The sequence below is a fragment of the Excalfactoria chinensis genome, chromosome 3, assembly GCF_039878825.1.
Source record: "Excalfactoria chinensis isolate bCotChi1 chromosome 3, bCotChi1.hap2, whole genome shotgun sequence".
NCBI classification, from domain to species: domain Eukaryota; kingdom Metazoa; phylum Chordata; class Aves; order Galliformes; family Phasianidae; genus Excalfactoria; species Excalfactoria chinensis.
Window position 1 is genome coordinate 3,734,069 of NC_092827.1, and position 26,405 is coordinate 3,760,473.

General features: G+C 41.7%; 1 protein-coding gene across 1 annotated transcript; it reads left to right on the forward strand.

Moving 5' to 3' along the window:
* The first annotated feature begins 659 nt into the window (after positions 1-659).
* RP1L1 (RP1 like 1) lies at positions 660-25,276 on the forward strand. The gene is made up of 7 exons (XM_072330942.1): positions 660-706; positions 832-1,249; positions 16,260-16,425; positions 18,492-19,472; positions 20,859-21,106; positions 21,386-23,041; positions 23,399-25,276. Exons 1-7 carry the CDS (start codon positions 660-662, stop codon positions 25,274-25,276), a joined length of 5,394 nt encoding a protein of 1,797 aa, XP_072187043.1.
* The last annotated feature ends 1,129 nt before the right edge of the window (positions 25,277-26,405 follow it).

Genomic DNA, 26,405 nt, shown 5'->3' on the forward strand with positions numbered 1-26,405 from the left:
TGCTACAATGTGCACTCACCATGTGAACCAGGAGTTGGACTTGAGGATCCTTGTGGGTCTCATCCAACTTGGGATATTCTAGGATTCAGTATTCAGTATTCTCTTTGTTGTTTGGTGCCAGTTTACAGGCTTGATGGGTTACTTGAGAATTTCAGTTCTGTTTGTGAAAAGAAAACCAAAGTAATCACCAGTTCTGATGGTTTCAGAAGAAAAACCTCAAAGATATCAGTAAGGAAGACGCAAAGCTCAGAAGGACAACAATGTACAAATATCTGTTTCTGTGGGTTTTGCCTGAGGTTCGACTTGTGGTTTTGTGTCTCGGTGGCTACTGATGCTGACTGAGTTCTCACTGGCATCTGCAGGACAAGGAGAGTTTAAGTGTGAAGAGCAGTGTTATGGCTCTTCACACTCTTGCTTCTCTGTTTCCTCACATCTACCTGACGCAATTCCATGTGTCAGAATCCGCCCTTCCTGAACCTCAGAGGGTAAAACAGTTGTGAAGAAAATGAACTTCAATCCCATGTGAGTCAGGCAGTGATTCTGAACGACTCAAACAAACTCTAATCTATTTTTGTTTTTTTTTTTTAATAGTTACCTTTAAGCAAGAGGAATGACTCAGGAGCCTGCTGACTATCTGTCCACCACCAGCTCCTACAACTATGACCAACCCCTTCCCTCCGTGGGTCGGACAAGCACTGTTACCCAGGTACCCCCGGCTAAAAAAATAACCTTCTTCAAGAGTGGGGATCCTCAGTTTGGGGGAGTGAAGATGGCCATCAACCAGCGAAGTTTCAAGAGCTTCAATGCGCTCATGGATGACCTTTCTCACAGGGTCCCACTGCCGTTTGGAGTACGGACCATCACCACCCCACGAGGAATACACTGCATCAGTGAGCTGGACCAGCTGGAGGATGGAGGATGTTACCTTTGTTCCGACAAGAAATACGTCAAGCCTATTAACATTGCTTCTGCTGGACATAGACCAGGTCCTCCACGAAGTGGTCGTCCCTCCAGTACCTTGAGAAGAGCAGCCCAGGAGGGCAGACTAGATGACTATTCCACACCTTTCACTCAGCATGGCCCCAGAATACCCAAGAAAATCACTCTTGTTAAGAATGGAGAAACTAGTTTTCGGCGCTCGATTATCTTGAACCGCAGAAACGCGAGGAGTTTCAAAACACTCCTGGATGAGATTTCAGAGATCCTGCAGTTTCCAGTGAAAAAGCTCTTTACTGTTGATGGGAAGAAGGCAAGTGACTCTGGTACCTGGTGCTCTGATGCTGTTAATTCATGAGGTGTTTTCATATCATTCCATATGATGCAAATCCTATATCCTATGATGCCAATTATTTACCCCTTAGCCCTTTGGACTTGTGTCAGTCACAATTTCATATATTGCATGCTGACTCTGGGTAATGGGAGGCAACTTCTGACATGTCCAGAAGCTCAGTATTTTGCAGAGCAGGCACCTTCATCATGGAGGAGAGGAAGCTGATGCTTTATAGTATTTCAGCTGTCAGTAGAAATAGGCATTTTCAACTGCAACTTTATAAGCAAAAGTCTAAATGACTGCCGGTATATGGAGATGGCTTTGTTTCAGTCTCAGCCACTTTAATGCCAAAGTCTAAATGTGTCCATAGGTGAGGTAAGTAGCTAAGCTCCTATGCAGCTGTTGAAACTAAGCTGACAATCAATCAAACTTGAAGCTGGCTAAAGATAGGTGCCTGCATTAAAAGGCCTTTAGAACTGGTTAGATTCTTTCTTTCTAGCTTCCATGAATTTATTGGCAAGGTGAAGGTTACCCAGAATAATCATCTCCCAGAGCATTTCTGGGAACAGTTTAATAAGAGTTAGGGCTTGTGACCATTCACTGTAAGAAGTTTGGATATGGTCAGCCCAAGTTAGTGTTAGAGCAGCTGGGCTGTTTCAGTTGGCTCCCATGGAGTAAAATAGGGTCTGGCACTGCTTGATTTACTATTACAGCCAGTTTGAATTAGGAAAAAAAACCCACAACAATCAATGCTGCTTCCAAGATGTGTTACAATCTAGAGCATTATTCTTTGCCAGTGATCTTCTCAGTTTTCAAGACTTGGCTCCCTGTTCAGTCTGTATGAAGGCAGCAATCTCATGTCATGGTAGTAACATTTTCATCTTCAATTTTTGGGAGGATTCACAGCTTTTTAAAGAAACCTTTTGCCTCCTACGTAGTACAGTCTTAATGTTTTCCTTGTGATTCTCAAATGAGTTTTCTGCAGTTTTCCCTCCAGTCAGTATAAATCCTCTTATTCCTTTATTTTTCTCATCCTTTTATTATTTATTTTTATTATAAACAGTAATATATGAGCTGGGCTTTAGAAGTAACATACCCCCTGTAAACACTACATCTTTACTATTATTCTACCTCTATCTTTCCTTTGGAGATCATAGATCAAGATCATCTTTTCCATCCTCCTGCTAAGGATGTTTCTTCAAGCAGATCACATGGGAAAGCATCCAGGCAGGTCTTGAATATCTTGAATATCTCCCAAGAAGACTCCACAACTTGCTGTATACAACTGTGCCAGTGTTCTTTTACCCTCAAAAGAAAGTTTTTCATCTAGGAAATGTGATCATTGCTGTCTTTAATCGGGAACATTTTAAAGACTTCTTATCTTTAAGGTCTTTTCCAACCTGAGTAATTTGAAGATTTTATTTACTTATTTACTTATTTACCATTCTGAAATTTAATCATTTACCTCTTACTTTCCAGCAGTTCTTACTGCTTATTCATTCATGTTAGTACTTATCGGAGATTATATCCGCGATTGGAGCATTTTTGAACAACCAAAACCAATTTATTCAGCCTTGGGTTTTATCAGTCTCTCCCTTTAGTAAAGATTCTCTAAACCACTTCTATTCTTCAGTCCAAGGTTTCTTGTCATGCCTCATCTTCAAGACCTCTATTCCCCATGCACAGTTCCTTGTGTCCCCAAGTTTTCACTGGATATGAATGGTTTCCCTGAAGAGTGAAAGTGGCAAATTTGTCATACCTTCTGGGGCAGTGTCCCAGTGTGATCTCCTTCAGCTGCTGCTGAAGATTAATCTTGACTATATGTCTTACCTTTATACTTCTATTTACATTCTCTTCTAGTGACAGTGAATCATTCCTTCATTCTCCCATGACTGTTCAATTGCCTCATATTTCTTGGGTAGTTATTTTTGCTGCTGTTCTCTTCATATAATAATTCAAATTCTCTTTTAATAATTTTGTTTGCTTCTTTTACTGTGTGCCTATGTACATTTTTGAAAGCCTTATTACAGAGGCTACTAATTCCTGGAAAGGGGACAGAGGGGATGTAGGTTGCTCAGAAGGCACTGCTTCCTATTTACCACCTTCTGCCACTGTTGTCATGGGCCAACATAGTAAAATAGGAGGCACATCAGAGCAGCCCTTATAACTCTTGACATGCATTGCTATGATGTGGCAGATGAGCTTAATAACAGTGAGATTTATTGTATGTATCTGGAATACTGCTTGATTGACTTTGTATTGGTCTGGCTTATAATAATATTATTCATAGCATTTAATAGCAGGTTCAGAGTCTTTTTAGCTAACATTTTTTCCTTAATCTCTTGGAAACAAAGGAAGTGATCCCTATCCTGCAGACGAATCAATGTCTTTCTCTATCAATGACAGCGCTGTTTGTAGACCTAAGAGCACTGCCCCTTCAGTCTGCTTTTGTTTTCTTCTACTACTGGAACTCTAGATCTAAATTTAAATCTTAAGTGAAATCCTCTCTGGAACAGAATGCATGGTTAGCATATATCCCTGCACCTCTGTTTTAATTTCTTTACCATCCTGAGGAATCACAGAATGCTTCAAAATGACACCTTTTATTTTCCTGCTATATCTTTAAATGGATACAAACTGAGGCACACATGGAACAGGCTTGTAGGGCTTGTTGTTTTGTGTTCCCTTCATGCAGCATTTAATTCAATTGTAACTCATAAGGAAATAACAATTTTGAGCTGCAACTCTCACTAGCTTTTGTACAACAGCACTGTTTCTCAATGTGTCTCATTTATTTTTATGACTTTCATTCTGCCTTTTATCTTTTTGGTGTTTTTTTTCCCCCCAAAGTTGGCTGTAGTCTGAAGTTTCACTTGGAAAGGGACAAATGCTCGTGATTTCATGAAGCCAACGGGCTTCATATTTTACAACTTTTGTTCCTTGCTGAAAGAAGTCAGAAGGAGGTCATGGGTGCCTATGCAGAATCTTATGACTAAAGTTAGTAGTGTAGTTTCAAGATCCATTGGAAGCCAGCAGAGATCTTACTTTTGGGATCAGACTATTTTGCTGTTATTTTTCCCCGTTTCTTTTGATACCATCTATTTGCTTTCTCACCTCCCACATTTTGAAAGTAGTCCTTTTTACAAGCTTTTGGGGAAGGCCAGACTCTTTGCCAGTTGTTTCTTCTGTAGCCTGAATTATGGGGCTTCAATTGCTCCTAGATTTGAAAAGTCTTCCAATGCTATAAATTCACAATTAACTTTTGATAATCACAAAAGAAACACCCCCAGGTCAGTAGAAAAACTGATTGCAGGATACTGATTCCAGTGTCAGCATAATTCCAAAGGGGTTCTGTTGGAATTTGCACAGGTGAATTTTTGTTCTATTTCCTGAAGCTTTGAGTTGGGTGAAACCAATATTTTCTATATTAACAGACTGGATTTTGTGCCTACTGGAATAAATGAGCTACCCCTGCTGAACAGAATAGGTGTTTAAGGGTCTGTGCCCTGATTTCAACAGTATGAAGACTCTCTTCTTGAGCTAGCAGTCATTGCTCTTATCAGTTTCTAACTCATTATAAATCGATGACTGTGGTGTTGGAAAGAAATTTAATTTGCTTTTAGCTTGGAGAAAAAGAAAGTTAATTTTTTCCACAGGTGTACATAAAATAGCTCCTTTCAGGTCTAGTTGTTGTTTTCAAAGTGACTAACTAGACCAGCACTGGTTTTTAACACCCAAATAGAGAAATCCGTTAATTAGGTTATCATTAACAAGTCATTAACTTGCCAGTGAAATTTTGTGTGAGTTTGTGTACTAAAAAAGAGATAGGCCTAGGCTTATTTCTTCTAAATCTTGTCACCTTACTAGGTATACAGGATGGGGATCATTTTGCCTTTTGGAGGTAATTGTCTCTTTTATCTTATTTCTCAGTAGAGAAAGATGAGAAGACTAATTCAGCCTAGTCACCTAAAAATAGGAGAGATTGACCTAGGAGCAATTATTCATACACTTGCTTTAAAGTCCTGCAGATATTTGAACATTAGCAAACACAGGACATGGAACACTACATCTGACAGTCTCTTAACTGGTGAGCCTGTTGAAAATTGCAGCTTGGCACATTTTTACTAGGGATATTAGCTCTAAAAAAGAACCTGCTGTGCTACTAAGAATAGACGTATCAATAACAAAACATAGAATAAACATGTAGGTTTTCATTTCCATCACATACTTTCGTCTCTGTTACGGGAAGTTGTTATACAACCCATTGGACAGCCTTTCTCCTTGGGTCAAACCGCAGAAGAGTGAACCCTATACACATATTCCCACTGCCTGCCTCTAGAATGGGAAGAAAGTCTCTTGGGGCAAAGAGATGGAGATCACAGAAACACCAGAAATCCTCACAGGCGTTTAAAATACAAGAAGTGACATGTAGGATTATGTGACAGCAACTGCACACTACTAGAGGATTTCCCTTGCAAATGTCAGTCCTCCAGGAACCACCAGCTGAGCACTCATTAGGACTTGTTTAAGCCACAGGAAGCCAGCAACACGACTGTGTCTCTAGTTGTAGATCTCGTGATTTCTGGACTTACTTGAATCGTTAGGCCATCCTTTTACTGGCCGTCTTTATATAAAACCAAAACCAAAGCAAATTCTTCCTTAAAATCCAATTCTCTTGCTTGCATGGCATTTGAAACCGCAATGTATTATGGCAAATAGTTTACATAGTTTATGGCTACTGGTGGCAATTACCATGAGCTGCTCCAATGGGACTTATCAGCCATCAGAAGAGTTTTCCAAGGGATGTGGCTAGTTTTGTGTTTGCTGGAGTCCAGCCAAGACTTGGATATGTTTTTTCTTAGGCACACTCAAGATTGACTGTAAGTTATTATATTTGATGACCAGAAAGACTACATTTCTCTAAAAGAGAAAACACTATGGATTACAACAAAGTTTCCTTGAGGGATGAGAGAATTACTGTGTGAGTTAATCAGGGACAGTCCTGACTGAAGGAATGCATCCCTAGGCACCACTCACTGGAGAATGTAAAGGATTAGCCATTAGAAATTCCTTGGGGGTCGAGACCTTCATTTTGCTTCCGTGTTTGTGTAGAGTTGGGAATGAGAGACAAAAGGAGATGCATCAAGACTAACCAGTCTCAAACAAATCAAGCAAGCTTTGGCAGTAGACTGTTGTACCAGAAGTGCATATATAAGTGATTTTTTCCTTCATGTATCATTCCAGCCTTAAGCAGCCTGAAGACCTAGGTCAAAGCACCTACTTTGACCCCAGGACCACATGGAACCATCTAGCCATACCCATCTTGTGGATCTTCCAAAATATTCCCCTCACCTACAAAACTGGATGCCTACATCCAAGCTACCTATTTGGAGCACGGCAACAAGTTGTCCAGAGTCTCTCTAGAGTCTCTAGAGTCTCTCCTTGGAGATCTTCAAAACCCATCTGGTCTTGTTCTTGAGCAACCTGCTCTGGGTGGCCCTGCTGGAGCAAGATGGGACCAGACGAGCCTAGAGGTCCCTTCCAACCTCAGCCATTCTTCAATGTTGTGATTCTGTGGAAAGCTCCTTTCCATGGGCTGAATCCCATACCTTCCCAGGAACTGCGTGAGAATGCAGGTTCATCCAGGCTTTAAACACACAAAAGACTGTTCTAGTGATGTAATAGTACAGGCAACTATATCACAGTGCTTTGGATCCAGAACTGTTTAACTTACTACCAAACACAGAAGCTTTACTTTTAGTTGTTATTAGTAAAGTTATTATCCTGACTTTTATTACTAAATCATTCTTGATGATAATGACCGTATCTGCAGTGACCTTAAGGTACAGGGCAAGGAAACAGGCTTTTCTGACATATTTCCTGACTCCTGACATATTTCCTACACATCCTTATAGCCATTTCTAGGATATCTGTGGGCTGCCTGCAGGCATCCTCAAGGCTGCTCACGTTTGGATTGTCTAACAAGCTCATCTATCTTAAAGACAGGTGTCATCAAGACCCTGATGGAAGAGAAAAGTGTGATACATGAAGGCAAATTAACAAGTTTAAAGGTTTAAATGAGAGAAGAAAGGTGATTATTTCCCTTCTTGGGAATAGTTAATTTTCTCATTCCATATTGCCGTATTCTCCGTGACACTTGTTTTCATGCTGTGTTCAGGTATGAATAATTGCAATCAGTTTCAGACCCTCATCGGTGTGAACCATTGTTATCAAGTGAACTGTACCACTTTCCACCCACCACGTGAGTGACTCATGGTCTGAAAACAAACCACAGGTTTCAGGTTCACTATTTCTCTGATTCCATGCCAAAACCACAAACACTCCAATGAGATTTACACAAGCGATCTGTAAACCTCATCAAAACTTTCCATGAACCTGATCCATAAGAAGACACGTATCCAGGTGTGTTTTATGAAGCTTTGAGATGCCCTGAAATCATTTGGCCCATTGCCTTACAAGATGTAGTTAAATGGACTCCGTGTGCTAGCCTCTTTCTTATCTAACGTGTACCAAATCTAATACTTTCTTATCTTTCATATGCCAAATGTAAATGATTCCCTTAGCCTGAGGAGATTTTGTTCTTTCAATAATAATGTAGCAAAGTGTAATTGCTTTCTAATTCATTTGAATTTATTCCAATAGTATTATTGAGTATGTGCAATATTTGTTAGCCTTATGCTTCTATTTATTTATTTACCTAGAGTACAAAGAATAGCAGAATTCCACCCTCTCCTGGAAAAACTGTGAATATTCTTTTAGCAATTTAAGTAGAAATCACTGGTTCTAGAAATTATTTGAGGAAATGCATTTTTTTTTAACATAAGTAGTTTTTCAAATACAGATTTAGGAGCTTTTGGCAAATCTGAAAAAGAAAACAGAACCATCTTTCACATTTTCATTAATTTGTTTCTTCCTTTGGGCTATGAGCAGAGAATCCAAAAGGATTCTACTTCAACTCAGCAAGGTCTAGTTCTCTTTGGATGGGCATCTTTTCTGAGACAAACCTGCCTAATATCAGGAAGCTAATTCTACAATGCTAGAAATGTACTAGAAATTTAGCAGACTGGAGTTAATAGTCTGGCCTTGATAAAAAGAATACTCCTGTCCAATTAAAACAAAGTTTCCAGCTAGATATTTTTTCTTTTCTGCCCCTTTTACTCCAGTAGTTGACCATCATAGTCTGTATTCTTAGTGCTCAATGAATTCAAATGCTTCATGTAAGAAGTGTTTAGGATGGTAAGACCATGGAGTGGTACCATACTGGGTTCTGCGGGCACTCTATGGGCTTGATCTAGAAGCAGTACATCTATATGCTCAATCCCAGTGTTTCTCTGTACAGCTAGTTGGAGTACATCTATATTGTGTTCTTTTCCTCCCTCAGATTCCAGCTGAAGTAGTAGTGTGCATTTCCTATGTAGAAAGCTTTGAGAACTTCTGGTCACGGGGAAAAGCTTAAACTCATGAATCCCCATGGAGTCAGTCACAAAAGGGCTAATCATAAGAACAAAATGCTTATCATTTTTCAATATTTGTCAATTTTTAAGCTAAGCCTACGCTTGGAAAGCGTGAGGTCAGGCACTTAGTGAAGTCTGTCGTATTAGTTTTAAGTGCCTATACTGGATGTAACTACTTAATGAACCTGCTGTCAAAGAAGCAGGTGGCAAACTGACAGTCCCGTAAGGGATCACAGCATGTCAGAAAGTGGAAAACATATGCAGTATAAACTTTTCAAGAAATACCTTCCAAGTTTGCACTCTAAACAGAAATTTGGTGTCTTTCTATGGCTGAGTCACAATAAGTAAATTCTTCGGCATCAGACCTTATTTTGAGCTGATGGAATGGCTGGGTAAGGAAAAGGCCATAAAAACCTTGTGTGTGACATTGGTTTGATGTGGAGATCCAAACTCAGAACATTTTCTTTATGCTTGCTCAAAGTGCCAGATGCAGGGAAAATGCACCTTTGAGTCCTCAAGAGTAAGCTGCCAGGTGAACATGATCTTCGCCTGTGTTTGACAGAGGAAGCAGTGAAGTGCATTATTACTCTGTCTTTCAGGTATTTTACTTTGACCGACTGAGTGCTTCATGGCCTGATTTCCAGATCACAACTCCCAAAGATTTCACTTTCCATGTAGTTCTACACAATGGTCAAAACAAAAAGCTAGAGAGCACATAGGGAAGTTTTCCTGCAGCCCATGCCTGGGCAATTCTAGTAGGCTGATGTTTTGAAAAGTGTTGGTACGTCTTCTCTTCTTGTTGGTATGACTTCTTATTCTATTACTGCATCTCTTCCGCATCTGAACTAGTGGACAGACCCATACTTCTCTGATATAATTAGCAAATAAAGGTAGTAGCATGTAATATGCTTAGAAGATTATCTGATATTGCAGGAGTCTAGGGTAGGGGCATCTCTCCTGCTTCCTGCACATGGATTTTGGGATCCTGGGTTCCATATAGCCCCTAGGAGATCATAGTATTGAGGTGCCATGTAAGAGAAAGAGATGATGTGTAGTGTTTTCTGGACTAATCGCCTATCGTTTGCAGAGGATTAGATCCATTTCTGTGCTTCATTTCCCTATTTTGAGTTCAATATTAGCTTTTGCTCTGCCTTTCTTCTCATGTGACAGGAGAGACTTCTGGCTGCTTGTCAAATACACACCCTGCCATGTCCATGAGGCCCACCAGCCTTTTCCCAGTTGGCAGATGGGGTGTTCCATGGCAGCAGGGCATGCAGAGGGTTGCCCATGCTGATGTTAGTGAAAGCAAGGTCAAGTAATGAACTTTCCTGTACCTTCCACCTTCCTTTCTTCCGCTAATTTGCTAATATGTATGTGGGCATGGAGTGGCAACACCCCATTACTCACATTCTGACCAACAGATTAGCATAGCTTTAAAAAACCACTCCCCAGAAGCACCTCTCTCATTCCTCCAGTGCAAAATCCGGGAAGAGAAAATGGGTTCTTCAACAAAATATAATATTTATTGCTACTAAGCTGAGATACTCCAATCCAGATCCTATATCCCCCTGCATTAAATACAGTAAGACTACAAAACAGAAAGGCTGTCTTGTAAATCTGAATGAAAAAGGGACAGATGAAAGAACTCAAGGAAATGGGGCAGTGAGTCAGCATGAGAGGCAATGAACTCAGCCCGTTAGCCTCTTCTTCAACATGTCTGTTACAAGTTTTTCCTGTTTCTCTCTCGCATCTCTGTACTTGTTTGGAAAGTGGACCATATTATGGACTCGTGATCTCAACGTCATCTTACATTATTTCCCCATTCGGACTTTCTCTCCTTGACTCCTTCACCGGTCTTTGGTTGGCTGGCAGCCAGTATAGGGAATTCAAAGTGGACATCCTGCTGTTTACCTTCATCAGGAGCTGGTATTTTTGTTCAGCTTCTGAGATGAGTACAGCCTCCATGAGCTCTTTCTTCTCTGGTATAAGCCAGAGGACAGCATGTTCTCTACCAAGAGAAAAGGATTCTTTAAATTAGATGTATTATGTTTGTTCTTCTTCTGTTTTCAGTATTGATGACTTGTTGCATTATTAATTGTGTTGCAGTAGCACCTAGAGGTGCTTGCTGAGATCACAGCCCCTTTGTTACTGTTCAGTTCCTGGTATACTTATGGAGACAGTGCATTCTCCAATGGATCGAAACTAGGCTGAGAAAAAAGATGCAGTTCAGAAGAAATGAAGTCTCTACATTTCTGCCTCACAACCTCCATAATTCGCTTTGTTCTTGATGGATGTAAAGGTCAATAGAGAGGTCTTGATTCGTTCCAATGGGATTTGGATCTGGCCCTGCTGTGTGACTGGGAGGCATCATTTCATTTCTAGGAGTTACACAATAAAACTTCAGTGAGAGTCAATTTCAGCCCACTGAGAGACAACTGCTAGACAACCCCTTTAAATTTTGTTCACGGCAGTTTTTGTCTGCATTTCAGGTGCCTTGAACTGTTAGTAGCCCTTTCCATGAGGTCATATGATAAGGTAACTACATTGAGGGAAGTCAAAGAAGGGCTTGGAATAGAGCAATCCAAAGGAACTCCTTCCTAACCCCTCAAAGAACTTTGCCAAAGGCCTTTTGTTTTCTTCACATTTATTCCTAACTCTTCATTATCACAGACTGTAGTATGCTTGCAGACGCCATGGTTTTTGATTAAGCTTGCACATGAAGACAGATCTCTAATTGTCACTATGCAAATGTACTTGATGCATCCTTGGGTTTCATGTGGTAGTCTGGTGAGACACAGGTCTCGTATTTATCTTGTATCCTCTCTGCCATCTTCTCACACACCTGAGATATCCTTGAGATACCATCTCAAACTGCTCTAGGCATCTAAACTGCATTTAACTAGTTGATTTTTTTCTCTAGTCAGTAAAAGAAAAACATGTCTAGAGGGGAATGTATCAACTGTATCAGGTGGCTTTCCTGGGGTGAAACAGCATATCCTCCAGAATATTAACTGCTCTCCACCAAATATGCAAGAAACCTAAATTGTAAATCGGCATTAAAAGAAAATATCAACAATTTAAGGTTTTATTAGGTGACTTTTTTAGAACGAAGCACATCCTACCCTGCTGGCATTTATTTTTCTCCACTGATCGTGATCACTAAAGTAGATAAGTGATCACTAAAGCAAATACTGCTCATCAGGTTGGTACCTACATGAGAACAACAACCACACGTTCTGCAATAAATTACAGAATCACAGGAATGCTGAGGTGAGATGACACCTCTGGAGGCCATCTTGTCCAGCTCCTCTATTCAAACCACATCTAAAACAGGTTACTCAGGACCAAGTTCAGCTGGGTTTTGAATATCGTACAGTATGGCAACTATGCATGCTTGAGCAACCTATTCCAAGTGTTTAATCACTCTCATGGTGATTTTTTTCCTATGCTTAAGTGGAATTTCCTGTATAAATGAATTATCCAATCCAGTACACGTTGGACAACAACAGTCCTGTGTTTTAACTGGTTACAATGAAGTCAATGAGCCCTTTAAAATCTTTTGATTCTTACTGCAGTGATAGTTTCTATTCTTCATCCTGGGTCTATAAATTTTGGCCTGTCATGTTCTATTACAGTACAAAGCCTAGGTCTTAGAAGTGGTGTTGTAGAGTAAGAGACTGCCTAAGAGTTAGACAAGGATCATGCTCAGGAAGTCATGTTTCAGCCTTGGACAACGAGATCCCATATGCTGAAATTCATACTGTTCTTTCTTAAGACCATTCCCACCTCATACACATCCTGAACAGAGAATCAGCATCAGATTATTTGTCCATAATTTCATTAATGAGATCCATGATTCCATCTGTTTCTCCGGGGATCACATGCTTCAGAAATCAGAATAGCTACTGTGCCTGCTCTTAGCCACAGTGCCACTGACAAATCCCATAATCCAATCTCTAATGCCACTTCACCAGTTTTCTGTTTGACATCCTGTTTCCTTCCCCAGCATGGAAATCAATGACAGAAAATGCATGGAAAACACAGTTTCAGAGACTTGTAATAGCTCTTAATCAGTTGGTTGTTATGTCCAAGCAGAGGAACAGGACTGCTTCTCTTTGCGGTAGCAAAATAAAACCCATAGTTTTCATGCCAGCAGTGTGATGCAGTCTCCAGAAAAGCCAGAAATGCTGCACACTGAGTCTCAACAGCAGACATTGGCATGCTTGCAGGATCAGGAGCTGAACCCTTCATCTTAAGAATTGCTTTTACTTATGCCTCCAAGAGATGCAAAACTGAGGAGCAACAAACACTGTGAAATGCTGATTTCCAAACAGAAGTGAATTGCTACAATCATTAATTTAAAGAGATTAATCCTGCAAGACATCAGGCTGATGATCTATTTTACAGCAATACCGCTGCTAAAGAGCTGATGATGCCAGAAATATTACATGACAGAGCCTTTATTCAAAATCACACAAGAGAATTCCACATGATTTAGCTTGTGCAATGCATATAAATGCAGTAACTCAGCTGGCTGCTCTGTTGACTGCTGAAGTGGTATCATTGGCACAATCCATTTTCTGCACATGTAACACCATGGTGATGTGTGTGACTGAAGCACAGCACCAAGGAAGGAAATGACCTGGGCAAAAATCATACAAATATTTCCTGTGGTTGGGTTTTATTGTTCAAAATCATGGTCAGAAGGGATTTCATTCCTGATTTTCTTCCTTCTGTCCATTCTTTTCCTTTTCTTTTCCTCCTCCTTATCATCTTCTTTTTCCTACTTGTATGAATACACACTGAGAGATCTCACTAACAGAATAAATGAGAAAAGGGTGGCAATGAAATGTACAGGCAGTTAAAACATACTCCAAATGTTGTCATTTACTAGATTATAGGCTTCCTATATACTTTTCATGTGAGCTAAAGAAGTGTTTCCTTTAGTGAAATTGGGTTTATTGACAAATGACAAGCAGTAGACATAGACTGAGATTTGCGCTTCTGCTTTACTATACTAATCACACACATAGATTCACTTTCATTGCTTTACATGCAGTTGTGCTTCATGCCACATTGGAAAGCTGAGGTCAGTCTTACTGAAGGCTTTCACAGCACTGAGCAGGATGGGGCTCAGGTTGCAAGTGTTGTTATAGGGCAAATAGGAAATAAAAAGTAATGGGAGGATGATGGGATATAAGCATATTCACGGTAAATAAATAAGTACACAAATTAAATGCCACGTGCCTTACTTTAAGGAAATCTATCAGATGTGTTCAATAGGATTGTCAGTGTGATTCTGTGTCTTGCTTGTTTTTTCACGCTCTACTCATGCATCCTTTCTCCGAGTAGCACAAGATCCAGCCCTGCTATCCCAGTACCTCCCAAAGCACTGGTCATACAGTTTAATGAATCTCAGAAAGCCTCAGAAGCATTTCACAGACTTGAACTCTGATAGGTACTGATTCTGTACTCCTTTGGTACATGGAATTTAGAGGATGAGGTTTTTCTTCATGCTCCATTGTGCCAGGCATGTGTGACAAGCACAGAACAGTCATCACAGTGCCTGTGAGATTTTTCTCTTTCATCCCCAGTTGCTGGTTAAAAAGCTGATGATTAAGTGACACAGTTGGGTCAGAATGCATCTTATGGGTGAAATGGTGCTCAGCCCACCATCAGTGCTAGCTCTTGATCACAGAATCACAGAATCACAGAATCACAGAATTATAGGGGTTGGAAGGGACCTCTAGAGATCATCGAGTCCAACCCCCCTGCCAAAGCAGGCTCCCTACACCACGTCGCACAGGTAGGCGTCCAGGCGAGTCTTGAATATCTCCAGAGAAGGAGACTCCACCACCTCCCTGGGCAGCCTGTTCCAGTGCTCCGTCACCCTCACTGTAAAGAAGTTCTTGCGCACATTCGTGCGGAACTTCCTATGCTGGAGTTTCAGCCCATTGCCCCTAGTCCTGTCCCCACGCACTACTGAAAAGAGACCAGCCTCGCCACTATAGCTCCCACACCTCAGGTATTTATAAACCTGGATCAAGTCCCCTCTCAGCCTTCTTTTCTCAAGGCTAAACAGACCCAGTTCCCTAAGTCTCTCCTCGTAGGGGAGATGGTCCAGGCCCTTCACCATCTTTGTGGCCCTCCGCTGGACTCTTTCCAAGAGATCCCTGTCTTTTTTGTACTGGGGAGCACACTCCCAGTGTGATAGCCCACTGCATGGCTGCTTCTTAGTAATAAGCACTCATGTGCTCCAGAGATGCTCTCATTTAGGAGCCAGAGAAGCATAGAGCATCCTAGCACAGCTGTGAAGACCCTGGTCAAATGTTGGCCACCCTGAAGTTCTCTCAGACAGTGAGAAAGATCTCTCAGTCCTCTTCAAAGCCATGAGGTGATTTACTTGAGGGCTCAAATTCAGTCTTACAAACAACAGACTGCAGAAGCAAGAGAGATGAGGAGTTCCAGGCTTTGTCCAGCCACTTTGCTCATCAACAGACTGTGCAAACAAAAAATCCTGTTCCTTTACTTCCTAGATAAATGCTGTGCTTGAGAAAAAGTGACTTTCTTCCACTTCTAGCCTTGCTATTGGTTACCAGCTGCAGATGGCATGAAAGACTTTGTGTGTAATCTACCAACAGGTCATGAGGTGGAGGTGATGATGCAGTCTGTAAGTCTGGGTTTTTATGGAGGAACAGAATCCTTCACATGGATGATCCCCACTGAGAGACGGTGTCTCTCACTCACACTATTGAGACAGTGCTTGAGGTAATAGTAAGGCAACCACAGTTTAGATCTTCTCCTGAGCAGAGGAAGGAAAAAAAAACTAATGATCAGTCTGGAATTCAACTTCTCCCAGATAATAATTACTGTCCTGTTCAGAACTTAGAAGAATTACAGAATATAGTCCTCTATAAGAGAAATCAGTAAGTCACCAGATCAATGTCTTTCTCAATGGATATGTATCATGCTAAATTCTTTCCCATAATACGTAAAACTTTACAATAAATGAGATATACCTACCCTTATGCAATCTCTCCCACCTCTTCCCTGCCTTGTGAGACCTGATTAAAGCGTAATAGAGATTCTTAATAGAATCACAGAATTATGAAATTGTTTGAGTTGGAAGGGCCCCTTCAAGGCCCTCTGTCTCACTCCCTGCACTGAACAGGGACGCCCACAGCTCCATCAGTGCTCACAGCCCCATCCAGCCTGACCTTGACTGTCTGCAGGGATGGGGCACCACCTCTTCTCTGTGCAAACTCTGCAAGTGCTTCACTACCTTTGTTGTAAAAAATGTTTTCCTTACATCCAATCTATGTTTTCTTCAATGGAAGAGCACTGCAAGAGAGCCTGTCTGCAGCCTCTGATAGACCCTGAAGTTCTCTACTCTTTGTAACATTAATATGTTTATTTTAAGAGACATCTAAAAGTCAATTGATTGCAGATCCAGGAGGACAAACATAGGTCACCTCTGTCACCTGATGGCGATCCTCTTGCTCTTATCTTTCCAGATTGACAGCATGCAGGCTTTGCTGCATTGCCCCAACGTGCTGGTGTGTGTCGGCCGTGAGCCATTTAAACCTGTATCGATGGAGAATCTGAGGAAACACTCGGTGGAGAAGCTGCCTGACCTGGCTCCCCGTTCCAACGGCAACAATGTCAATGAAAACAATGAAAGTAAGAAAAACTCCAGGGGCGCATTGCACAGTCATCTCCAGGCCTGTGTCCTACAACTTGGAGATTACAGGCACCTATTGTACTACCCCCATGTGCAGATTTCATGTGTGCTGCTTCACTTGCGAAATGCACTTCCCTCTCTGCCTCCCAGGCATTTCCATGCTCTCCTTCTTTTTCTCTGGTTTCCTTCTAGGATTTCCTCCCTACACCCTCTAGTCTTTCTTTTACATGCTCCCCATGTCTGGCTGACTTCCCTTCCTCTTTCATATCTCTGTGTCTCCTTTTCCTTCCAGAACTCCCTCCTTTCCTGTGTCTGCCTCTGAGACTCCCCAAACCCTTGAGATTTCCCACGAATCTTCTGTCTCCTTGTCTGTTGCTCATATAATGCTAGCACTTCTGCACCAGGCCCGGAGGATGCTCTGTATTTGTTTGCAGAAGACTCAGTTTCTCAGACTCTGTTACAACTTTTCAGGATGTGAAAGTCGTTTCAAACAATGGAGAACTAACAGCTACCTGCAGTTAAAGAAGCTACCTTTGGAAATAAAACATGCTCTTATGGGAAGGTTATGTTCAAGGAGTAGAGTGCTATGGGTTATTCAGAACCTCATCATGAATTGCCTGAGGTCAAAAGTAATCATCCCAGCTACCCTCAGTAGCCAATGGGAAAGAGCTGCCCATTTCCAGAGGCTAATATCTGTATTAGGAATTTGGTTTTGGATAAAATGAAGTGTGCTCTGAGGTGGCCATTCCTCTCCCCATTGTCAACAATAGGAACCAGGAAGTATTCACTTGTGTGTTGACAACTTGCTGTTGATACTTAATGGCAGAGTTCTTCTACACTCTTGCTCTGAGATAAAAAAAACAATTGTAAAGAGCAGAAAGAATAAACAGAAGCTTTTTGTCCATCAAGAAATTGAACAGACATGCCAGTTCACATGCATGAAGACAGTTAGGAGCTATTTCACATCTCATTTGTCTTGGTTGGTGAGCTCCCTTTGACATATGGCCTTCCTAAAATGCCTCCATTTAGCTGCATATCCACATGCTCATGGAGCCATGTGGTTGTTTATGTGTATACAAGTAACCTCTCAAGAAGGTAATGTATGTATTAGAAACACTATAGATCTGCATTTTTCAAGACATCATGGCAGCAATGTGCTCTGCCTGTATTGAAGGGTCCAACACCTCAACAGATCTGTGCAGATCCCTACACTGGGTCATAAAGGTGTTGGTATTAAAATTCTTGAATTTCCCTTACTACTACTGTTTCTTTCCCTGATTACTCTGTTTCTCTTTCTAACTACCACCAATTTATACTTTCCTTTCCGTTTGTTCTTCGTATTTTAATAAATATTGTAATTATTTGTAGTGTCACATCCCTGTGTGTATTCAGCACTGCTCCAATCTACATGGCCCTACCTGTGTTTCCAAGCATATGAATGGAGAAGTGGATAATGCAGAATAAGTGCTTGACACTTCACTACTAGCAAAGGAAGAAGGTCACTTCTCCATTAAGTTTTCTCACTCAAATAAGGATGTAGACATTCACAAGGAGAATTTGCAATGTGATTCTGTGATAGATAGAGAAGTTCTGAAACGAATTTGCTCTATATGTTCTTTTTCTTTTCTTATTGGCAGGTATTATAATACCAATTTGGGACAAAAAAAAGCTTATGTTCTAACTTAGATTCAAAAAATGAAGTTTAGGTATAGAAGCTTTTAATATAGATGGTTCAAACAAAGCATTCTGCTCTATTTTAACTCAACATTTCCAGTCATCGCTTAGTCAGAGCTAAATTTTCTAACTATGTGAACTGGCATGTCTTGAATGGACTATTATCAACATTTGCTAATTTGAACATTTCATCTATTTATTTTTTGTCAGCCTTGTATAGTTAACATTTCTCTCCATCCTTCTTTTCTTGACTTATTTCAAACTGCAGTGAACTTTGGGTTGAAAGCCAAAAAAAGTGTTATCCATCCACGGTCAGCATCTAGCAACAGATCAATGAGATTTTCCTTATCATCAGAGAAGTCATATCCAAATGGTCTTGCTGCTTCACCAGATAATGGTGCACCTTTCTCAAACAATTGTTCACATCCAAAACCTGGAGACCTGGTCCATTCCTTGGTCAATGACGACATAGAGAAGCGAGTGCATGTGAACAAGGATGGCAGCCTGTCTGTTGAGATGAAAGTCCGCTTCCGCTTGCTAAATGATGAGACTTTGCAATGGTCCACCCAAATCAGAAAGTCCAATTTGATGAACCAGATGCCTTGTGAAGAATCGGGTCTAGAAGACAGTGGACTAGACCCCATCCAGAAAATGAACCCAGAAGCCAGCTCAGAGGCAGATGATTCACTATACCCATGTGATGTTGATTCTTACATGTCTAAACTTGAGGAATCTGAGTGCGACGAAGCTCACTGTCATAGCTGTGGCAAGAAACACCAGGACTATGATATCTGGAAAAACCCCATGCACACTTCCCAGAGAGAAGAGCCCAGTGTACGAAGCACATGGCACACGCGGTCATCGTGCTCCAGCACATCTTCCAGGAGGAGAGTAATCCACAAAAAAAAGGCTTCTGTGGATAGTCTCCGCACCACATCCAGTGAGGAATTCTCTGAGCACATCGTGCAAGAGTCCTCATCCTACTCAGAGACCATAGAGAACAGGGTGGCGTACCGATCTATTAAAAAGTGCACTTGTAGAAGTGATTTGTCTACAGGTGCTTCCAATGGAGAAGATCAGCAAGAATACACACGGACAAGCACGAGCAATAGCCAGAGGCCTTCTTCCTTGGGATTAATGTCACATTCAAGTTGTGAAAATAACCTAGATACTCAAGAAACCCCCGAAGACTATGAGGCCAGTAAAACCAATTCGCAAAAGGAAGATGAAAATTGTTTTGAAATTTCCTCTGTGAAGTGCTTAAAGGATGATGCAGAGGAGGGTGAAAGCAGCAGAGTTGGGAGTGTCTTATCAAGGTCATCAGTGCAGTCCAGACAGAGCAAGAATATATGTGAGGAAACAAGTAGTGTGGGTAGGACCATGTCCTCCTCCAGCCTCCAGAAAGCAAATGAAGGAGATAACACTGTGTGTTCCACTCCTGCCAACAGTGTGCACAGCAGGTCTAGTAACTGTAGCACACCTAGAGCAAAGAGTGAACATGATGACCACTCAGAAAACAATGCAGTAGTCTCCTCCTTCTCCAGCGAGTCCTGCCCTAAGAAAGAAGCTGAAGAGATTGAAGAAGAACAAGAAGAAAATGAAATCAATGAAATCAGCTCAGTTTCAACAAAAACAAAGCCCAACCAATCAGTTAAAGATGATAGCAGTGAAGGTGAGCAGTGCTCTGCACCAGGAACTCCCCAGTCCATAGCTAGTGTCAGGAATAGCAGGAGAAGTGATAGTGATGAGGTTGTTCCATGCAATGCCTCTTGCTCTTCCAGAGGATCTAAAAAAAGCAAACACAGCCATCTTCATTTGGATGTGCAGTCTGAAATGTCTGTGTCTTCACTTGAATCCACTCAGAATAAAAAGAATTCCCTGCATGCAGATGATCTAAGATCATGCAGCAGGATATCTAATTACTCCAAAAGCTCATGTGAAATCAAGAAAAAATCTATTGGAGATCCAATGTCTCATAACTCAGGATCTTTTCAGTCAAACATTTCATCTACAAGTGAAGCAGAGGCAATTGCTGCTATTACTGAAGAGAAAAACTCAAAAAGTACCACCAATGGCTACAGTTCATCTGCAAAAGGATCAAAGAGGGGAAGCCATAGAGAAGAAAGCAGCAAGCCATCATCTCTCTGCTCGAGTGTTTCGAGCTCTAATAGAAAAGCTGGAGAAGGTCATTCCAAGATGAATTCAGAGGCCCATTCTTCAAGACATGGAAGTATAAGTGAGAGTGTATGTTCCAAAGCTGGAGAGGGTCATTCCAAGATGAATTCAGAGGCCCAATCATCAAGACATGGAAGTATAAGTGAGAGTGTATGTTCAAAAGTTGACCACTTAACTGAGACTGGGATTAGGACTGGAAATCCTGAAAGTGTCAGTTCGAGAGTCTCTTCAAAGTCAGAAGCAGAAGATAAACACTTGTCGACACAGGTATCCCAGGAAAGCGATGGTAGGTGTTCACAATCAAATGTATCTCAGTCTTCAAAATCAAGGCAGATTAGAAGTAGAAATCTTCATATGGCGATGTCAAACTCCAGTCGAGCATCACCATCTGAGACTATGTCAGTATGCAGCAAGCATTGCCCTGCCCCACCGAAAGGGAAACCAAAAAGCAAAAAACCTCGGTCAGCCATTTTGAAGAATTCCTCCATTAGCAGTGTAGGCACTGAGTCAGTATTAACTACAGGAAGACAGAAAAAAGACGTTGTAGATTCCTCCAAACCAACTTCCTTTGGATCTAAATCAGTTGCAACCGAGGCGAATGACCAGAAGGATACAAAGCTGAATGGTTCTTGCAATGGAAAAGTGGAGGAAGTGTTAGAAGACACAGAAGTGCAGGAGGAATTGAATGATTTAATGCCATCTAGTTTACCAAATACATCTCCAGAAGAAGTTGTGCAAGAATGGCTAAGTAAAATCCCTTCAGAAACATTGCTTATGAAATATGAAATGGAGGATGATGCAGAAGAGGAATGTATAGAAGCAACCGCTGAGGTGCCGTGCTGTACAAATGCCGAGGAAATCTCAGGGGATGAAAAAGCTGAGAAAAAGAATGCCGAGGAAGCTGAAAATGAAACAGTGGATGAAGTGGAGAAAGAGACAGAAGTCATTGCTGTAAATGAAGAGGCTGAAGAGTATGCAAATCAGGAACAAATCCCTGAAGTCTTGTCCGAAGCTGCCAAGGCTGACCAAGCAGAATGTAGTCAGTCAGTTACGTCTAGCCAAAATAACAATAAAAAAGACCTGCCAACCTCTGTCCAGACTTCTGTCCAGATTATGAAGGCCTTGCTCAGTTCAAAGCATGAAGCAAAATTTGACCGATCAAACAGCTTGCCTGAAGTGTCTCCCACAATGGGGAGAAAACTGAGTAATTCTGCCACCGTCCTGATTACTTGTCTTGCAAGTCTGCAGCTCCTTGATGAAGAGTCAGAAGATCCATCAGATAAATCAAAATGTTTGAATAAGCCAAGGTATATGGAACTGCTAAATATTTTCCAAGCCCTGTGGTTTGGACAAACAGCTGAAAAAAGTGGTCCAAGCTCAAGTCAAGAGGCAAGTGGACAGGAAAAGTCAGCTTCTGGGTTTAAAGTCCCAAGATCTGCAAATGGTGAGTTCACTCCAATGTCCTCCTCTGGGGTGGATGTCAGCAGTGGTTCTGGTGGTTCAGGAGAAGAGATTGCAGCTGGTGCCAGGGACTGCAATTTACTAGCACAGAAAACTGTTGAATTCAAATCAGATGGTCAAGTGGAAGATGGAGAGACTGCCACTGAACTGACTGAGGCTGAGGAGCAGAGTAAACAGGAAGAGCGCTCATCCCGGCCTTCAACAGCCTGCTCAAAATCAGAAGGTGTGGAAAAAGCAAATTCTGCTAGAGAGGAATCTCTAGTTCAAGATCAGCGCAGTAACTGTGAGAATGATCAAGAGGAAGGAGAGAAAAATGAGAGCACAGAAAATAGCAGATTAGTTGAAAATGGAGAGCAAGAAGCTGAAGCTGTAAATGAAGCACTTCTAAAAGAGAATCTTGAGGAGGCGACTACCATTGAGACAAATGCCAGTGATGCTGACTGTGGGACAGAACTGAAAGCTGATACTGAAGAGCATCTTGAAAAGGGGTCTACAAAAGATCCAGAGCCCAAAGTTGATATGGCCACCAGTGTGGGCACATCCCTTGTCCAGCAAAACTCAGTGGATCCAGATCCAGTCTGGGTCCTGAGGCTATTAAAGAAAATTGAGAAGGAGTTTATGGCTCACTATGTCAATGCTATGAATGAGTTAAAAGTCAGGTGGAACCTGCAGAACAACCAGCAGATGGATGAAATGATACTGGAGCTGAAGGAGGAAGTGAGCAAAAGAATACAAAGAAGCATAGAGAAGGAGCTGAAAAAGATCAAAAGCAGAGCAGGAACCAAGATGCCAAGACCTCCAGATGGACCACTCAAGCGTGAGTCAACACTCCAAACTGAGCAGAGGAGACGGCGGCTGCAGACTATGCATAAAAAGTCATTTTTCAGTGACAAGACTGGAACCCAAAGTAGGCTTGCGGACACATCAGATTTATCATTAGATGTAGATGAAGATGGAGCATTTAGTGCAGCTTTTGAGGCAAGTATTAGTGAGCAACCAAGTGAGGAAGAATACTGCCCTTGTGACACTTGTGTGAGGAAAAAAATGGCTTCCAAGCCCACAAGAAACCCAGTGATGGCCACCAATGCCCCAGTCGTGAAAGCATTTGATTTACAGCAGATCCTGAGGGGAAAGAAAGATGAAAATGAGGAAGCCTGTGTCTCAGAAGCAGCCCAGGACAGCCAAAAGGAAGAGAAAGGAAATGAAGAAAATAAGTCAGCATTAGATGAAATGGATGGATCAGTGCTGAATGAAGATGCAGAAGGACCAATATTAGAGAGTCAAAACTGTGCGACTGAGGAGGAGGTTATGGATGAAGAAACTAAGGAAGAAGAAAATGAAGAAACAAAAGAAGTGGAGGAAGAAGAGGAAGAAAAAGTGGAAGATGTAACATTGAAGGCAGAGGAAGAAGAAGAAACAAAAGAGGAGGCAGAAGGAGAAACAAATGAGAAAGATGATCAGGAAGTAAAAGAGGAAGCAGGGGAAGAAGCAAAGGAGGAAGAAGAAACCAAGGAGGAGGAGGAAGGGAAGGAGGAAGAAGAAGAAACAAAAGAGGAGGAAGAAGAAAACAAGGAGGAGGAAGCGAAGGAGGAAGCAAAGGAGGAAGAAGAAGAAACAAAAGAGGAGGAAGAGGAGGAGGAGAAAGAAACAAAAGAGGAGAAGGAAGGGAAGGAAGGGGAGGAAGAAACAAAAGAGGAGGAGGAGGAAGGGAAGGAAGGGGAGGAAGAAACAAAAGAGGAGGAGGAGGAAGGGAAGGAAGGGGAGGAAGAAACAAAAGAGGAGGAGGAGGAAGGGAAGGAAGGGGAGGAAGAAACAAAAGAGGAGGAGGAGGAAGGGAAGGAAGGGGAGGAAGAAACAAAAGAGGAGGAGGAGGAAGGAAAGGAGGAAGAGAAGAAAGAGAATGAAGAGGAAGAAGAAGAGGAGGGGAAGAAGGAGGAAGGAAAGGAGGAGGAGGAGGAAGTAAAAGAGGAGGAAGAAATAAAAGAGGAGGAGGGAGAAGGAAAGGAAGAAGAGGAGGAAGTGAATGAGGAGGAAGAAACAAAAGAGGAGGAGGAGGAAGTGAAGGAAGAAGAGGAGGAAGTGAATGAGGAGGAAGAAACAAAAGAGGAGGAGGGAGAAGGAAAGGAAGAAGAGGAGGAAGTGAATGAGGAGGAAGAAACAAAAGAGGAGGAGGGGGAAGGAAAGGAAGAAGAGGAGGAAGTGAATGAGGAGGAAGAAACAAAAGAAGAAGAAGGGGAAGGAAAGGAAGAAGAGGAGGAAGTGAATGAGGAGGAAGAAACAAAAGAGGAGGAGGGAGAAGGAAAGGAAGAGGAGGAGGAAGTGAATGAGGAGGAAGAAACAAAAGAAGAGGAGGGGGAAGTGAAGGAAGAGGAGGAGGAAGAAACAAAGGAGGAGGAGGAAGGCATGGAGGAGGAGGAAGAAGAAGCAGAAGAGGAGGAAGTAAAGAAGGAAGAGGAAGAAGCAGAGGAAGAGGAAGATGTGAAGGAGGAAGAAGAAGAAACAAAGGAGGATGAAGAAATGCAAGATGATGAAAAATCAACGAAGAACGATGAGGATGCAAAAGAAGACGAGGAAGTAGCAAGAGAGGAGGAAGAAGCAGAAGGTGAGGAAGAAGTAAAAGAGAAGGAGGAGGAGGAGGAAAAAGAGGAAGAAAACACAAAAGAGGAAGGGGAAGAAGCAAAACAGGAAAATGAAGAAGAAAAAGATGAGGAAGAAACAAAGAAAGAGAAGGAAGAAGCAAACGGGGAAGAAGAAGAAGTGCAAAATGGAGAGCAGGAAATTGAAGTAGAGTCCAAAGCTGAAGATAAAGCTGATAATGAAGCTGAAGAAACACAGGAGCCAGAGGGTGAAGATATTGAGGGTGATGAGGAAGAGGAGACATTCAAATGCAAAGATGTTGATGGCTCTGAGGCAGATGAGAATCCTGAAGGAGATGCTGTTGAAGGAAGTGAGGAAGCTAAGCAGGATGAGGATGAGGCAGCAGAAGATGGAAATGTGGAGTTAGAAGATGAGGCATGTTCAAATGAAGAAGAAAACAATAGTGAAAGTGGTGAGAAATATGAAGAGAATGATGAAGAACCTACCAGTGATGACCCTGACCAGACAAACAAAAATCACGAAGGCAACAGTAAGTCCTCTGAAAGAGCCTCCAAGGCCAAAGGCAAAAGAAAGAGGAAAAGGCTGGAGACTCTGAGCAAAGCAGTTACCGTTTTTGGTTCTTCTCTGGGAAACTTCTCACAACAGTCCCAGAAGGGGTCTGATGATGAAGGTGAAGAGGAATGCAAAGATAATAACTCCATAAGCGAGCACCCCAGTGGAGAGGCTCAAAGTGATGAGAGCAGCAAACCTTCAAAGATGTATCCTGACAGCGAGGAAGAAGAAGAGGACAAAGCATCTTCATGCACTGATCCTTTGGGAGATGAGGAACAGCCAGATGATGAAGGTGCAGATCCAAAGGGAGACGAACATACTGATAAGGTTCAGGCTCCTAAAAATAAAGGAGGTTCTGATGAAATTGACCAGGATGACCTGGACTTCTAGAACTGCTTATAAAAAACTGCTTTGTTTCTTTCTTTCCTTCCTTCTTTCTTTCTTTCTTTCCTTTTTTTTTTTTTTTTTTTTTTTTTTGTTTTTTTGTTTTTAAGCAAATTTTGGTTACATGTTGCAGTATCTCCAGTGAGTTGGGCCATCATAATTGGCTTTTCTTCTGAGTTAAATGTGGTAAACTTGATCTTGAATCCTGTGAGTAAAGTTGCAATTACTTGCCCTCATTTCTAGAGGGCTAGCAAACACTTTAAGATTTAGTGGTTTTGTTAGAAAACTGGTTTGGGGAAGGGGAAGGCTGTTTTGTTTGTGATACCTTCTTGTTCCTACTCTTTAAGCCATTCTGTTTGCTGCTTGAGTATCTGTGGCTCTGCTGGGCATCACGTCTGAGTAACTTCAGGATGCCTTTTGTCTGTTGCATGCCATTTTCCTGGAAAGGTTGCCAATCCACAGAAATGTGACAAAATCTGGAGTCATTGCCAAAGTCTGGTCAGAGCCCACAGAGATGTACACTCATTTTCTCCCCTCTCCTCCATTCTCTTCCTCTTCCCTCTCTGTATGCAGAGAACAGGTCTGAGATATCAAAGTATTTTCCTGTTTTCATTGTTTTTCTTTAGTAGAAGTGAGATTGATCCTCACATCACTGGAAATCCAGAAGAGTCATCCCAGTTGATCTCTCCTCTTCCAGATCACTGATACGTTTGTACTGTGCTCATCACTGTAGAATGTGGTGATGCACTAGTAGATGAAAAAGATGAATTAATTCATCTGTTAGGTATCTGAGAAGCAGTGTCATGTCCCACCTTTGGTCCTTTACAAGTGGTTGAATGCAGTGTTGACCAAATTAGACATAGATAAACTCCACTTCCTTGTGATTATCCTTACTATGCCAATGATGGTATCTAAGCACTTTATGATCATCTGGGATCCCTCAAACAGTTTTGTACGAGGCTCTGCTCCAAAGCTATTGCTCAGTGCCTCACCCTTGCAATCAACCGTCACTATTTAACAAATTATGTCTTTAATATGGAACAGGTTAGAGCATCTGTACTGCAGCAAGCAACTGGAAGAGGCTCAAGCATTTACTGGATAAGCTGGAGTTTACGAAGCATGATAAAACTGTGAA